Raw genomic sequence first — 17,548 nt, 5'->3', positions numbered from 1 at the left:
GCTATACCCTTGTTAATATTTCCTGATCTGCCTCTTCTGTGCTGAGCTGGTGAAGTGAACACAGGCCAGATTCCTCTCTGAACAAGCACAAAGTGAGGCTCCTCACATCCTTGTCTCAGTGTAGTATCCTGCTTTTACTCTCATTCAAGTTCATTTCTCCCTTGAGGCCCCACCCTGGAAGTGTTCGACTCCACACTGAGCGGGGCTCCAAGAAAACCTTTTCTAGTGCAAAGTGTCCCTGCCCATGGCAAGGGGCTTGGAACTAGATGAGTATTGAGATTCCTTTTAACTCAAACCATTCTATGGTTCTGTGATTTTATGACCCTGAAAAATCATCAGGAGCATATGCAAAATTACAAATGCTGTTTTTTTTTATTTTATAACACTACACATATTTATATTATCTAACTAATAATGCTCTAGACATTGACCTCAGACCTGCAGAAGAGTGAAGAGTACTTTCAGGCAACACTTGAAGATCAAATGTTAATGATACAACACTCAATAACAATTAATTTCAGCTGAGCAGAGTGAAGTAATTAACTTTTTCTTGTTGTCTTTCTAAGGAATAGGCATGAAAACTTAGTTGGGGTTACATGCAAATTTAAAATTAATTTGAAATAAGTTGAAATAAATGTTTTTGTGCATTCTGACAGAGTTGGAGTTATACTATTTTGATAATGTAGAAAATATTTAGAAACAGGTATTGAACAATATTGACCAAAATTTGGGACCCACTAGCTTCAGACTCCAACTGTGAACTTTCTAGTTTAAAAAAAAAATCATTAATTTGCCAGAAACATGAAATGTTTTCATTTAATCATAAATCAATGTCTTTTCAGAGTATGAGTCATCAAGGAGTATCAGTCACTACTTAGAAAATACCTGTAGCTTTATTTTACTGGTTTACCTTATCTCGTTATAACTGATTATAACTAACTGATTATAACATCAGTTCTAGACACATGAGGTTTTTGGGTTTATAAATAATGGCTTTCTGTCAATCTAGTCAGGTAGTTCGACATACAGCAAGAGGTTTAGTTATGATGTTATTTTTTCAATGTTGTGATAAGAAAATATATGGATAATATATGTAGTATATATCATAAACTTTATGTTTATTAAATTCAATTGTAGAAGTCCATTATATATATTTTTAAGTGAAGGTATACAGTGACATATAAATTAGACATCCAAGACAAATGAGAAAATGTCTTATAAACCCACACCAATGAATAACTATTCATCTGTGAAACTGCTGTGACTAAATATTAAGTATGGTAAGTAAGCTCTCTGAGCAAGTAAATAATTTTGATGTGTGTCTTCTGCCAAAAGCTTGTGAAAATGGTAAGTAACCAGAAAGAGAAGAGAGACAACAGATTTCCAGAGCCCCCGAAGAAGTGCTTGGGCAGCAGAAGAGAAGATTTTTTTTCAGAATGGGAAGTTCTGCTTAAATGCAAGGCTATGCAAATATATGCCCAATGCAAATTAGCCTCTAGCAAAGAAAAATAATCCCCTATATACCTGAAAATTGGGCATTCAAAAATGTATCATGAGAGTAAGAGGGAGAATCAAATCCATGCACCAATCACAGACAAGGGAATTCATCATGTTTCTTCAGATTATTTATTTCTTCTTGCTACCTGAGTATAAAACGAGTTCTTTGGAATCACACGAAAAGCTTTAGCATACCAGGTGCTACATTTCAAGTACAATACTTTGTAGAGGAAGAATGGAAGATCCATCAGTAGGCAAGTAGCACATTCCTGTTCACACCTTCCTAATTCTGCAAGTTGACAGAGACATTGACTGAATCTTGTTTTTACTCCACTGGTGACCAAACTTTCACTGACAAATTCCTACACATAGATCAAAATATTGTGACAAGATAAAGAACTCCAGAAATCATTGTTAATGCAGAGGTGGCGTAAGAAACAAACGTTATCTTTAATAATAAAGATAACAGCAGTCACAAGAACAAAGAGCAAATCTAAACCCTACCTCCTGCTATTCCTAAAAGTTATTTTTCTTTACACCACCTGCCATTTCTAATTTTAGGATTGGGTCTTTTGTCCCTCTATTTTAACCTTGACTTTTCAGTCTCTGAATTTGCATCTTCAATGTTTCTTTCTTGTTTCAACTTATTCTTTCTGCTCCTCTCCTCAGTTGTTTTCTGCATGCTTGATAAAATCAAGTTTCCTAAAAAGTACAGTTTAAGCTCTAAATTCTCTGTCTTTTTTGGCTTTTTTTTCCTCATTTGCCATTTAAATCTGAATTAACACATTAACCATCAAAACAGATATAAAACCAACTCATTTTTTATTGCACAGTGGCCTGACACTGCTGACTTTCTGTTAACTATTCCCTCTTCAAGTTGCCATTTGATTGCTTTTAATATTTTATTAACTATAATTCTTGAAAACTCAATTCAGCAGCAGAATTCATGATGTATAGATTACTATATAGTCCATCCTGTCTTTTTTATTTATATCCATTAAGATACTGATTCCTGCCTCTCAGGTCCTACAGCCTCAGTCCTTTGCCCCTCTCTCTACAATGTCCATTGTTCTAGCTTATGTTTTAAATCAAACTCATATTCTTTTGGTTTAGCAACCCATCAGTTACTGAATAGGCCGGAACAAATCCCATGACCATGCTGAACACAAATTTCCCTGCCTTCCCCAGTTCTAAACCCCACTCCTCATCACTGTCCCCATCACTCCCATTTTTCTGCATGTTATATGGTCCTGTTACAGTTGAATTGTTGCTCTTCTCCATTTCACCTTCTCTTTTCTTCATTTCACCAGCAGGTCTGCCAAAAAAAACTCTACCTGTTTCTTAAAACCTTGCTAATGTCATTTCATTGATATATCAGCTTTGTGCTGCCATGAGTGTATATGGACAATTAAGTGTAATTACCATGTACTATACAAAGGGGGGAGGGAATCCCAAAGCATTAAAACATTTTAAAATATGTTTAAAACTAATTTCAATAATCTGAGCCATTCACTGTATGCATTTACACAGCACCACTACAGAAGAGTGCTCCTTCTAAATAAAATATCCCAGGCATTTATTCCTTTCACTATCCATTTCTTCAGTTTCTAACTCATAATGTTTCATGGCAACAAAGTATCGGATAAAAGTTTCGCCTAATGCTTCCTTAATGCATGTATCTTTCTCAAGTGCAACCAGAGCATCTTCTAGTTTCAGAGGGATAGAGGAGTGTTTCAGATCAGCAGTGTGATTTTCCTCCTCAAGCATATCATCATACCTGAGTCCTCTCTTCACTCCATCTAGGCCTGCAGCAATAGTAGCAGCAAGGACCAGGTACGGGTTTGCTGCAGCAGAACTTAATTTATTCTCTATGTAAGTGCCTTTTCCACCATGGCATTTGACATTAAAGGCACAGCTGTTATCATTATATGCCCACTTTGCATTTACAGTTTCTTTTGATTCTTTACTGTATTTAGAATAAGACTTGCGGCAGCTGGTGGTAGGAGCCATCAGGCAGCTGATAGCTGCCGTGTGTGCCAAGAGACCTGACAACCAGTTTTTTCCAAGCTCTGAGAGCTCCTCAACTCCATAACCGGCAGAAAACAAATTCTTCTGGCCATTCAGATCCCACAGGCTGTGTGATAGAGCCCCCGAATTGTAGAATCCTGATTCTGAGAAAAAGCTAGCCACGTAGTTATACTTCTTAGCCACCTCTTTAAGGCCTGTTCTGAATGTGAAGGCACTGTCAGCTGCATCTAGGCCAAACGCTGGATGAAATGTGATCTCCATTTGCCCAGGCCCACTGGAAGAAGAAAAGCTTTCAATGTTGGCACCAGCATAATACATTCCTTCAATGAGCTCCTGAATGAAAGTCTGGTCATGGTTATTTAGTATCGTGGCTGCAGGAAAGGATATTGTCTTTGAATTTACAACCTCAGTAATGCCATAAATACAAAATTCATAAGTGAATGCAGAGTGCAAAGAAAAGCCATTGTCCTGAAGCTGGCTCAGCTGTTTCTTGGCAATGTGCCTTGGAGAGGTCATTAGTGGGGTGCCCAGCACGGTGAAGGAATCACATATCACTCTTGCAGTCTGCTCAGTCCAGGGTAGTATTCGAAATGTTGATAAATCAGGGTTCAGAATTATGTCACAATTGAAATTGGTTGCATTTATGTACTCTAATTCATTATCTTTGGGATTCAGCGTCAGTTCAAGGTAACTTCTGGGCATGGCAATACCATGAATTGCTTTCTCCTAAACACAGAGCAGAATGACATATTACCAAACCAGGAAAGAGCTCAATGGTATTTTTATGTATGTAAAAGACAAAAAATTCACATTCTCAGGTAGAACAATGATATTATTGTAAAAGAACACTAAAATGCAGTGATCACTGATTGGAAGGGTAAGAGCCAGTTGCTGTGTCTTTATAAAGCAGAACAACTTTCTGCAAGATTGTTATGAAAACTCTGACATCAATGATCATTTTTAAAATTTTCATAAAGGACAAAAAAATTGTTCAACACTTTTCTTGCATGGTGTTTATATAATTATGGGTATCACCAGTTAGGTGCACAATTTGCAAGACAGACTTTTATCTATAGTTAGTCTATCTAGCTACAATTTTTTTAAGTAGACCCAAGTGACCACACAAGACTCATATAAATTCATTTCAGTCTATAACTTCTCTTTAAATACTGTTTTTCAGATGCAATATTTAACAGAAAAATATCACTTTCTAGACTTAAAAATTTTGGGGCAAAATACAGGGAACCACTTACAGGTGACAAAAATTCATAATTATACTTTCTTCTCCATTTGAACAGAATGTTTCAACTGATGAAAATGAAATGCAGGAAAGACCCCAAGGAAGGATCATCTACCTTTGATCAAGCACCTTTACAACTTCCCTTATGATCAAACATTTTTCTGATGAAAGCTGCAATTAGGCCAAGTTCTATCAAGTGAAATTTGGCTCATATTTACATCTTACCTTTATTCTTCTAAGAGAAAAAAATGCCATTTGTGTGAGCACAGGAGACTGAACAAATCTAGAAAGGAGAAATCTCAGAGCTGAAAATAACCAATTTTGCATTTTCATATGGAAACTGCATATGGTGGCTTCTCTTAATGTGAATGAATGAATGAATGAATGAATGAATGAATGAATGAATGAATGAAGTCTTCTTTTAAGCAGGTGGCAGTCAACAGTACCAATGTGTGACACCCATAACCAAATTCTGATGATCTCTGCTCCAAGATGTCTAAGCTGCCCCTTTGGCACTGAAAAAAGTGGCAAAGGTGACCACCCCATAGTAGTACCTCTCCCTCCTTGAACACTGCTACCTAATTGGATTTTTATTTCCCGAATCATTACTATGGCAAATATTGCTGTTAAATCATTGTGCAACTCAATGATATTTTCCTATCTTATTGATAATTATGACAATTTTCATAACTAAAATTATTGTATTTTCAGTGATTTTATTTCTTTCAGTGTTTACTCCTTTTTTCAATTTAGAAATGTTTGACAAACTAAAATTTTTGTAATGTGTTGAATCTGAAAAGATATTTCTGAGGGAAGAGATAATTAGAACTTCAAAGAACCGAAATTATTAGCCTTATCTAATTAGATTACTATTTGGAGGAGAGAAGGAATGAATGATTGCAGTGATGAAAGGAGTCTAGATCCTTTGGGAACATGAGCAAGGGGAGGGTACAGATAATTTGTTCTAAGTTGGAGTTGCTGCCTGCAGTATGAAAAAATATATAATTTAAGGATGGGGGCATGAAAACACATGAAGATACAACTAGAAAATAAAAAACTTACTTGAAAAAAACGAGAAGGAACATTCTTTGATCTTGACACACCATGGAGGTCTATTGATTCAAATCTGACAAACTGCACGTTGTCCCTGGCCATCTGCTGCTTAATAAATTCAATATGAGAGAACAGGTAAAGGAGAGTTGAGTTTCCGAGGCCGTTTACGTCAGGGTCTCTGTTGAATGCTAGAAATGAAGAGGAGTGTTCACGTCAAACAAAATAATGAATGCTGGAATAAGGCTCTCCTAAAAAGTGCAACAGTAGGAAATTGTGGCATGGGGTACAAAAACAGAAATGACAAAAAGACATGGATCATGAAAGAGTTTTGCAAAAAAACACAAGTGTTTTTCCCTGACATCCTGTATAGAATTCCTTATTTTTTTGAATGGTCTTTTGTTTAAACTCTTTTTCAAGTTAAGAAGAGAACACATAGTAAAACCAGGAATTTATGAGGTTTGTTGAGGGGTTTTAGGAGCAAAAACAGTAACTGGATACCTATTTCCCACTGAAAACTGACAGAATACATGTGCTGTTTCTTCAATGACTTTGTAAAGTGTGTTGATACGGAAACATAATAAAAAGGCACTTGTCTTCTACTAAACCTTTCTCAAGGCCTCTTGAGGAGGATTACTTTCTTCTCCAGCACAGGCAGTGACTTTTAAGGGAAGTTTAGGCATTTATACATTTGCTGTTATGGAGTCATCAACTGTATTGCAGAAGCTGTAGGGCACTATAAACTTCTTGACATGAAGGCAATTGCACCTGAGTACAACTTCTATTACAGAGCAGAGAGATGGGCACAGAAACTTCCTTTCTCCAATCTCAGTCTCTCAGCCTGCTTTTCTTTGGAGTATCTATGCATTGTTTTTATTCAGGTTAAACTACATAAGGCATTAACTTCCACTTGATACAACAGACTAAACCAAGAGTAAAATTTTATACTAACAGGCAAAAAATTGGGAAAAATATATTTCTTTTCACATTTCTGGGAGAAAAGTGTTCCGTTCTTCCTGAGGATGTGTGCAGATGAATTTTTGCAGAAGTTTCAAATCCACAGTGAAAGATCACCAACAGCAAGCGTTCACCACCAACAACTTTCAAGTGGAAGTTTAAACATTCCTGCTGAGGCACTCTTAAGGTTGGTGGGTCCATCCTAATCTCTCCAGTAGCAAAGTACCCAAACTAGAGCAGATCTCCTCTAGCAGTAGCCAGCAGGCACAAACACAGCTTTTTGACCTCCCCTTTGGGGCAGGTAGGACTGCCAGTTGCAAGACTTTAAGAAGATTCACCAGATGGCCCAGCACAAGGCTGTCCGGTTATTCCCTAAGAAGGCCACAAATTCATCTCTAGTCGCAGACTTCTCAGAATCTTTGAGTATTACTGGAGCATCCTCCAGCTTAGAAGGCAAGAAGGATACTTTAGATTAATCAAGTAAGAAAAAGTTAAGTAATAACAGTGCTTCCTGAGGAATGGCAGCTGAAAGCACAGAACGAAATTTAAGTAAATAGGAGAACAGAGTAAAAATTGAACAGAAAGGAAATAATTTTGTCACATACACTTCTCTTCATGACATCTTTCTCTTTGGCCTGTTACAGCTCTAAATTCCTTATGGACATAGCTTTTTCATCCCCAATGTCTTCTATAAGCACTGGAGCAATATGCCCTTTAAAAGATGAGTATTAAATAAGGAAGTCCTGCTTAAATATTCTGTGCAACACTCAGTCTGCTGTAGGTGCTGCCAAAACACAAGAGCAAGCTGAGAGGACTGGCCTTGTCCGCCTGTGCCACCAAGTTATTTGAATACCATTTCAGTCATCCTTCAGTCATGTTGTTTTACAACATATGAGTTTACTGGCATTTACCAGAATAGACTTTTTTAGGAACATGACCAATATTTAGGTTTTTATTAAGAGGTATAAACTGTGGCTGTTTAATAATTTAACAGAACTTTAAAAGATTCTGAAAATCTTCATAAATTTTATATCAAGAGAAGTTTTTTTTATTCCAGGGACAGAAATCTGAGGCTTTTACCTTTAAAGCTGTGCTCAATGCCTTATTTTATAAGTTTAATTTCCTTGGCAAAGATGGTAAACATTTCCTCTCAACCACCCATCACACTGAGATTTTTATGTCTTTGTATTGTTCAAAGTAAGGATTGGCTGACAACCCTTGACATCAGTCAGCTTTTAATGTGAATTTTGCAAGTATTTCTTAAAATTTCCTGAAATGTTGTCTGTTAAATTTTCATCTACTAAACAAATATTTTTTAGGTTAAAATATACAAATTATGAAAAAAAGCAGCTTTAATTCTCCTCCAATTAATTCTTTAAAACAGTATTCCGAGAGATATAGATTCTATTAATCAGTATCTAAGAAAAACACAAGTTTTATGTCATATTATTGATGCATAAATTCATTTTAAAAGTACAGCTACAAATATACTTAATTTAAACATCTGCCAATGGCAGATGATTTTCCAAATTTTATATATGTGTGTCTTGGAGCTAAAGTTATTTAAATACATACATAATTCCGTATGTGAACAAACATTAACAGAGAATTCATACACATACAATTTTTCTAAAGAAAGAAAAAACTAATAACTAAAGGAGCAAGAATTTGTCTTCTCCAGTTAGACTTTTGCAATCAAAGATATTTTTAAATTATGAGAATAAATTGTATATATTGGTCTGTATTAGTCTAGAATTAATCTATATACCCGTGTAGACACCCTGCTAGTCAAAAGACACTTATTCATCTACAAGAGCTTTTTCCAAAATCTTTTAGAATCACCAGAAACAGTTATGCAGCCTTCACACACTCTTTAGAGTTCATCTTTTGCATCATTTTCAGATTAGCTTTCTCATTGAAATAATGTTTCTGTAAATTGTAAGATAGATAAAAATTTCACCTCTGATTGATTTTGGAAATATGAAAGGTGAATTGTTTCTTAAGTAATAATTAGTGAATAATTACTAGCTGCTCACTTTTCTACTGCATAGGACCCAAAATATATTTTCTTGGTAGCCACTAAATAAATCACTGTCAAACTACATTCATGATTCTAACAATTATTAAAGTTTGGAAAAGTATAGCAGGGAACTCAGTACTCTGCCTTTACTCAGTTCTTATGGTCACTATCCGGAGCATTAGCTACTAGAGGTAAAGTAGATAATACATATTTGACAGGCCTAGCTGATTTCGAATCACAGTCTAAAAGTTTTACATTCTTCTAAGGGAGGATTCTGTTCACAAGTGTAACTTTTTCTCTAGGTTTCTGAGTGCCTGGAAATAAGGGCATCTTTCTTTTAGTTTCAGAAAATCTTGTTAAAGAAAGTTCAATGAGATGCTCAAATTTTTGTTCGTATTTTCATTTTAAAAAATCAAATAAAAAATCCAAACTGGCCGTCTTTCTTTAAGGAAATCATTAAATACCTACATCAGTTTGGGAGGACACAGGAAAGGATGTTTGTTTGTCTATGCTTCTGTCTGCATTTCCCATTTAAGTTACCACTGAGAAACAATTGGTAATATTCCCATTTTTACTGTAATTAGTACAAAATATCTACAAATACGAACTATCTTCACATATTTAAAACATATTAATAGCAAAAAATTATTATTATTACTATTACTATTACTATTACTATTACTATTACTATTACTATTACTATTACTATTATTGGGGTGCCATACTTAGATTATTAATAGTTAAATAATCCAGATTGGTAAAAGCAGCTGGGGCAAACAGTCGACATCAGCTTTGCCTTCTCAGCAGCAGAAAAGTGCCAAAACAGAAGAAAGTGCATGTCGCAGATCAATCTCTCATTTTCAACTTGTTCAAGGGTGTTAAACCACACCACAACTCAAGTGAACAGTTTCTCAGTTCTAGAAGAGGCTGCTATGTTGGAAATCCAACATAGGATGTTCTGAAGATCTTTGTTTGACCACTTTACAAAAACAGACACTTTGTGTTGATGGTACTCACCAGAAATGAGTTCCACAGGATAATCACACAAATGCACTCCTCTAAATCCTTTGGAAATTACTGTCAGAACCAGTTTAAATATGTCTGCTCTTCCTTACAGTGGTCTGGTTTGTATAGTTAAGAACAGCCAGTTTACTTGTTTTACACAGCACTTTATTTACTTTCTCACTTTTGCCTTCAAATGTTAACCACCTTTATTTCTCAAGCCTTTTGTGACAGCTTTCCCTACAGCTAATATAATTCTTATTGCTACTTTTCTATTCCCATCTGTTTTTTTTGACATGGTAAGTGGACATGTGTTGCATTCAAATGCTCTATTGATGTAAACAGTGATCAGAAGCATCTTAGGTTGAAAAAATACACAATTTCCATATCTTTCTCTCCTAAAAAAAAATTTCGCCAAAACCGCTAATGATTTGATTTCTGCAGTAAAGCACATAAAAAGTTGTTTCCTACCTTGTATTTTAACTCACCTGTGAGACTCTTAACAGGGGAATAAATACGTAAGCCTACTAGAAACAAGTGAGCAAAAATATTTCCCTGATGTGTTTGACAGTGAACTTTTTAAGCTCATTTTTTTCCATTTATTTCTTTGTCTCATGACGGTCTGCTTTATTTTTTAAACTTAATTGCAAAGCAGGCTTTTTGCTGGCATGACCATGGAGAAGCAAGACTTTTTCTTGAGTTCTCTGGCTAATTTAGAGACTGTCTTATAGCTTCAATCGGCCATGACTTATTCTTTCTAAACTGTATGACAACAATATGACACAGCTTCTCAGACAAGATACATCTTCAAGAGTCAAATGCAAAATACATTTTTATCTTTTAATAAGTGAGAGATGACATAAATAACCTAATTTTTTCTACATTCCAGGATATTTTATATAATATTTGCAATGAATGAGAAAATCATCACAGTTGTGCACAAAATTTAGAGGATTTGAAAACAAAATGTGCAGGTGTCTGAAAGAAATTTAAGTTATGAAATAGTCAATGTATTACCTATCTGATAATCCTAAAATTAAATTACACCAGCCTATCTTTCTTCAAAATCAAAAAGAAAATTTCGATTTATGGAGGAATCATTGAGCAAAGTTGTGTGAACCAAGGCATACACTGTTGCAAACTGAGAAGTCCCTACTGGTCTAAAAATATTTGCCCTAATTTATAAACATGAGGTGAATCTTAGAACAGGTTGAGTTGAAAGAAACCTTAGAGATCATCTAGTTCTGGTGCCTATTCCATGGGCAAGGACACTTTTCACTAGACCAGGTTGTTCAAATCTCCATCCAACCTGGCCTTGAGCACTTCCAGGATGAGAGAGAGCACTAGTTTAATGGGAAGCAAGGTTAATTACGGAATAGACTTTGTACAGCATTGAAGGTAAGGACTAAACTTTTCATGAATATGTGGTAGAAGGAGAGGCAGCTGGCAGCCATAACAAGCAAAGAATGCATTTCCCTTACATTAGGTCCAATCTAACAATTTTTGCAACCTTTAACTATTACTGTAAGAAAGCAAGCATCTCCAGTGGGTGGGAAGAATTACTGTCAGAACACACTTCTTTCTCACTGAATCATGCCATGACTAGCTTACAACAAATACCAGAGACAGATGAGTTGAATCTCAGCTGAAAGAGGACAAAATAGATCAGAAAGACTGGATGGAAGTCCTGTCTGAGCATTTTTCTTTCATATAGATTAAGAGGAAAGATGGGAAATCATGCAGAGTCATAGAGGAGGATGATTTCATCTGTTAGTATGGAAGATAAAGGACTAAAGAGTTTTTGGTTATTTTGGTTTGTTCTTAGAGTTTGTTATGTGAAAAAGAAATGGTCAGTTGTATACAGCTTAGTTTGTAAAGAAAAGGAAAGGAAAGGAAAAAAAATATTTTTTTCAACAGAAAATAAGGGCAAGCAAGAGGGTTTAGAAAGGAGCTGAGCTTCAGCCCTGCTATGCTCCAACTCTGTTCAAAACCCAGAAAAAGAGAGAAAAACTTTGTTGAGCCACAGAAAAGGCATGGGGAAAGAACATGAAGGAACAGTTTATCTTTTTTTCTTCACTTTAGGAGAACTGCAAGAATGGCACAGATTGTGTCACATACAAAGTGGAAAAGAGCACCAAGTGAAAGAGACAGTCCTAAATCCCAAAGTAAGACATTGCTATGCTACATGAATTACAGCAGAGGCAGTGACTGTGAAGTGACCACTTATATTCCCTGATTGTCCACCTGCAGCTCCCAAAAATCTCCATTTCTGTTTCCTTGTGACTGTCTGGATTTACTGAGCAGAATCAGTGGGGGCAGACATCTCCTCCAGGTGAGCACAGAGGACAGTGAAACCACATGGGAAGTTGAAATTTGGTTCAGACTGTGTGAGCAAATTTTTGTATGTCAAAAGAGAAAAGCCTAGGCTATTTCTTTGCTGAAGGATTGATAATTCTGTCCCTAAATATTAGGTAGCATCATTTGTTAGTGCCTCATTTTTAAAAATAAGAGCTTTGAACAAGTCAAGAGTAAAAATATGAGGTTAATATTGTAATAGAAAACAAGATTTCCTGTAGGATTGATGAAATCCACTTCTAAGTATGAAATACAGCCTGCTAGTATCTTCTTGATATGTTTTTCTTTAAAAAGCCAAGTTAACAAAAGAACTTCATGTTTGGAGTCAGCATGCGATTCTTGAAGCATTCAGACTTTCTTGTGCACTTGAAATTTCAACAGTCTCTAGGTAGCCACTGCAGCCATAGCTGAAACATATTTTCTTTCTTCAGTTTCCTCTCAAGCAGTTCTTGGCCTCATGTTGGTCATATTTACATGGCCATGTACTTGACATATACTCAAGAGTATGAGTGCTGTTGAGAGGAGCTGCTTTGGGAGCTGTCCTGGATGCCCAGCACTGCAGTCTGCACTGAGTAGATTTTAAAACATTTTTTATCCTGGCTACCTACCAAGACACACAAAGCAAATTTGAAGCCTCAGGTGAGAGACTTATTCCAGTACTTTGCTCACCTACAGCTGCCTAGAGGTGATGTATTTTCCTAAGGTCCAGAAGAGCAATTTCTCCTCAGGCTGTGATACGTCACCAGACTCAGCTGGTCCTTGCGCCCACACTGAGTGCCTGTGGCTGCTGAGGCCGCCCTCAGTCCCTGGCTCTGGGAGCCCACATGCCCCTGTGTCAGAGGGGATGATACACCAAGAGTCTGGGGCATCATGATCCTTGGGTGCTTCATATTGCTTGAATAAAGTTATTTCCTCTGGCCTTCTCTCTGGCCACTATGGAATTAATATGCTAATTTAGTAGCATGCAGAGCAGCACGTGGTAACATTTCAGTTCAGAGAGGTCAGTACACACCCACCCTATGTGTTATACACACTATACATAGAGCACATGCATGAATTCATCCTGTGTGCATGTACATACCATGAATGGTTATTTAATACTACCTGTATCTTTTACTGTTGTTCTCATCCTTCACTGTTTGGAATCATCCCTCTTTGTCTCCCAAGTAAGCAGGCATAGAACAGCTTAAGAAGCACCTGGTAATTGATGACTACATACCAGCTTGCAGAAATTCACATCATTATCAGATATAGACACTTCAGCAAATAAAATTCCTAAATTCAGGTTAATGCTGACAGTATACTCACCTAATTAGCTGTGTGTGTTAGTTTCTAACTTTCTTTCTTCCTTTCTAGCTTTAGATTGAGTTTTAGCTTTAGCTTCAGCTCTGTCATTGTTCAAGTAACATTTTTCTTACTAACCTAAGTATTTTACATGTCTGCTTCTTTCCTTTTATTTCTTTCCATGCTCAAGTACTTTTTTTTACAAAAGATATGACAAGAAACTGACAAAATGCAGATCAAAATGCATATTTTTTGAAAGAATATATGGATTTATCATTTTAGAGAGGTGTTAGCCATGTAACTAACATGACTGTATAAATCCTCTGATGTACTCTGAATCACTGATACTCAGCTACATGTTTTAACCTTTCTACTGCTGATCTCTAGAGATTGTCCCTTAACTGTGTACTTTTATAAAAATTAATTATATTCCTGTTTTGGCCATATCTCAACACTGAGCAGATCTGAAATACAACTTGTAATTTTTCCAAACATTTGGGATGAAGTCTTCTGATTTGAGCAAGTTCAAATATTTGAAAACTTGCAAATGATTGGAGATTGTATTTCAGATCTACTCAAAGTCAAGATATCTGTAGATCCAAGATTTCAGGCACTTTGGTAACTGAAATCTTAACATAATGTTTCAGTCCAAAAAATTGAAAATGTTTAGGATTTGATCTTATCAATCAATAAATTACCACAGGCAACAATGAAATACTGTTTATGCAAAGGCTCATTAAACAGTGCAGAAATTTATCTAAAACTTTCTTTTTTTCAGTTAACTTAATGAATGTATTCAATGAAAATTAATTTTTGAACACATACAGTTCTTATTAAGTAGAAACTATTTCTGTGCATTCCATTAACCAATTGAAATGCACAGTGAGGCCTACAGCTTGTTTGGTCAAAGCCAAATGGAATCCAAACCCCATGAGATTCCAAAACCTTTGATTCTGAATACTTTTCTGCTGAGACAAAACAGTTTTCTCCCAGCTCCCCTCATAGTTACTTCTCCCCTGTAGGTCTCTTGCAAACATCACTACCACCAGTCATACAGGGCAGGGTTAATCCCAGGCAGCTTTAGACATCTCAGAGTTAGACAAATGACCTAAACTAATCATCACAGGGCTTCTTCCCCACTGAGTGGAAATACACACCCACCTTCAGAGGTCAGTTTTTCACCTACCTCTAATACCTCTCTGAAGAGAAAATGCCTCTCTTTACTGACTAGGTAAAAAGCTTGAATTATCTACTTCATGATGAGTGGTTACAACTGGGTTAAAATCTCCCAGTGGAATCTACAATTAATCTCATCAGTTCCCTCTACCTTGTAAGTGGTGTTATGACAAAGAATAATTAGTCCTATGCTTTAAAATATACTTGCTGGTTTTGCAGAAAATGAGAACACAGTATTGTTAAAATTTGATAATGAATTTTGCTAGCCTTTAACAATGTGAAAAACAATGTAGTCTGGAAAGGGAACAGCATCAAGAACAGGCTGAGAAATAATGCTCTAAACTTTTTATTCTAACAGACATGAATAGAGAGTGGTTCAAGTGTGAAGTATCTTTTCACATCTTTGTATTTCTCATGCAGTGCCTTGAATAAACACTGATACTGTTCATGGATTTCTTTTTCAGACTTGTTCAAACTGGGTAATACAAAATGTCTGCCAAGAAATCCTGCTGCAGCTGATAACAATTGACATGTTCAAATTGTCTGTTTTCAGAATATCTATAGCAGGGTTTCTATCCATCTGTCAGGAGACTTGAAAAAAGCAGGATAAATTAGTATTATTGTAAACATTTCATTGTTATTATTATATTTTCTTATGTAGTTAATGATGGATAAAATATTTTATCAATGAAGAGATTCATATTTCTTGTATTAGCAAGATAAGTCAAAAGGCAAGATATCTGTCCTGGAAAGCTGATGATGTGATCTTGTACTGATGCTCATGGAAATGTATTAATCTCATATTCATACAACTGACAAACTGATGTTTTTGTGCTTCCTGGAAACAGAACAACAAACTGTTCAAACCCATTACATTATCACAGCTAATAATAGTTTTCAGTTTGTTGATCCATCTAGCCCAGAAGCTTTTACAAAGAAATCACAGCCTATTAGTAGCAATTAATTGTCTCTACAAACGCTTCCAAAATGGACTTACTGAACAGCATGAAAATAAGTGGAAGTTTTCTCTGCCTCATTTGCTTTTCTTGCTCTATAATTTGCAAGAGATGTTTTTTGCGTTACAGTCCTCTCACAAGACAAATAATTGAAAACACCATTCCTACTTTGGAACAATTTCTACTGCTGTAAATGTTTTTTTAAAATAAGCTTTTAAGAAGTGCAGATGCCATCAGAGCTTTGCAGTATGTAGCAGAATTTTGGGAAATGCTGCCTTCACTCAGTTTAAATGAGGAAATATTTTAGTTTTAGTGAAAAAGTCATGACCACTTGTGCATGAATGGTTTGGGCAGGCAGTTGGGCTTTATAAATGCCTTGCTTAAAAAAAAACAAATAGAAAAAGCAGCATAGATATAGAGCAAAATATCCAACCCATCCTGATCACACAGAAACCACAGATGTCAGATCTCTCATGCACTAGCTCCAACTTAAATTTGCAGCTTAGTAAAACACCACAAAACAATAGGCGCATTTTCTTTAAGGGGAGAGCAGGTGATGTTTAAGCATCCTTACCGTCGAGGCCTGGGGAGGAGTCAAACTGCACCTCAGGAGCTGTACTCTCTGCAGGTGTAGGAGCTGCTGGAAGTCCCAGAATCAGGTGATCCACATCGCTTCCCACTGGTTGCTGCTGATCAGAGCCGGCAGAGCTGAGGACCAGGACGGTTTTGCTCTGCTGCCCCATTCCCTCCTTGTGGAAGCTGAGATACTTTTGCTTTTCCTCTCCAAAATGGGGACTAAAAGTCCCAAAAGGCCGGCCGTGCTTGTCAGATGCATTCTCCCGGGGTTTCAAATATTTCTGAGCAAAAGCGCCGCCTGCCTTGCCACAGAAACTGGGCCCATGAGAAGGCAGATGACCTTCACTCAGCAGGTTTTTCAACTCTTGTAGACTTCGTTTAGAAACGCCAGGTGCCCCCTTGAAGGCCTCTCCAGTTCGGCTCCCCGGCATGGATGTGGCACTTCCCAGGGAGCCCATCTTTGTCACGTGAAACTTGACAACGTTTTCTTCCATCCCACCCCGTTCTCCTGGCTTACCCCCTGCCTGCTCACTGTGCTTCTCCCTCTGTGCTGCCTCCGTGCAGCCACCTTTCTCTGTACCCCTCACAGGCTGCGCACTTGTGGGCAGCTTCATCTGGGCTGCTGTATCTGTTTCCTCATGCATTTTTCCTGATATTCTTTTCCCAGTATCTGCATATTCCTGAGTTTCTTGTGTTTCTCCACACCTGTCTTCTTTACCATTGCTGCCAGAGTTGGAATTGTCATGACCTCCTCTGTCCTTTTGTGCTGCAGGAAAGGTACTGGGGTTTTGGAGAGACTGCTCTGATGGCAGCTCTGAGCAACCAGTGGTTCCTTTAAGTGGACAAGGATCTGGGATTTTTGAGGTGCGGGACAGCTCCATCTTCTCATTTTCTAGAGGAGGAACATACTTTGTAGGACCTTTGATTCCCTTTTTCTTTCTGAAACCACATATATTGTTGCCATCAACTTCATCATTGTCACTTTCAGATGTGTTCTGTAAACAGCAATAAAATATACAACCAAACAACATGCATGAATGACACAAACACAGCAATGGAGCACTACCACCTGCTGCATTCACCTTGTAGTACTTCCATTACTTCTTGATGATGGAAGTCTCAAAAGTGAACACTATTTTTGATCTTTAAAATATATCACAGAATTCTTTTTCTAATGTTTTTCAACAAAATTGGAAAGAAAACCTTCATAATACTGCTCTTAGGCAGATTTAGTAGATACAAGACATACTATATTGTGTGACATCATTTACCAAATGTGCCCTTCAAAGTTGAAAAAATGTATTTTAATACTTACAATTAAGTATAATTTTGGTCACATTAAAAGTATTTGTATTTATAAAGGAAATTTATAGCCCTGAAACCAGAACACTGGCAATTCTTATGAGT

At 36.7% G+C, this 17,548-nt stretch overlaps 1 protein-coding gene across 1 annotated transcript; it reads right to left on the bottom strand.

Moving 5' to 3' along the window:
• Positions 1–1,494: 1,494 nt before the first annotated feature.
• On the bottom strand, positions 1,495–17,172 carry LGSN (lengsin, lens protein with glutamine synthetase domain). Its single transcript, XM_005483946.2, has 3 exons — positions 16,140–17,172; positions 5,828–6,006; positions 1,495–4,251 (listed from the first exon to the last, which is right to left on the bottom strand). Exons 1-3 carry the CDS (start codon positions 17,170–17,172, stop codon positions 3,052–3,054), a joined length of 2,412 nt encoding a protein of 803 aa, XP_005484003.2. The 3' UTR covers positions 1,495–3,051.
• Between the last annotated feature and the right edge of the window lie 376 nt (positions 17,173–17,548).

Source organism: Zonotrichia albicollis, chromosome 3 (assembly GCF_047830755.1).
Source record: "Zonotrichia albicollis isolate bZonAlb1 chromosome 3, bZonAlb1.hap1, whole genome shotgun sequence".
NCBI lineage: Eukaryota > Metazoa > Chordata > Aves > Passeriformes > Passerellidae > Zonotrichia > Zonotrichia albicollis.
Note: the sequence above shows the minus strand (reverse complement) of the source record. Positions and strands in the feature narration are given on the sequence as shown.

Bases quoted from the DNA above. Each gene is read 5' to 3' on its own strand.
- LGSN (XM_005483946.2), bottom strand. From the start codon at position 17,172: ATGTTGTTTGGTTGTATATTTTATTGCTGTTTACAGAACACATCTGAA. The intron at 6,007-16,139 runs GTAAGGATGCTT...CTTCATTTCTAG, and splicing joins CTCCTCCCCAGGCCTCGACG to CATTCAACAGAGACCCTGAC. The intron at 4,252-5,827 runs GTAAGTTTTTTA...CTCTGTGTTTAG, and splicing joins TTCCTTCTCGTTTTTTTCAA to GAGAAAGCAATTCATGGTAT.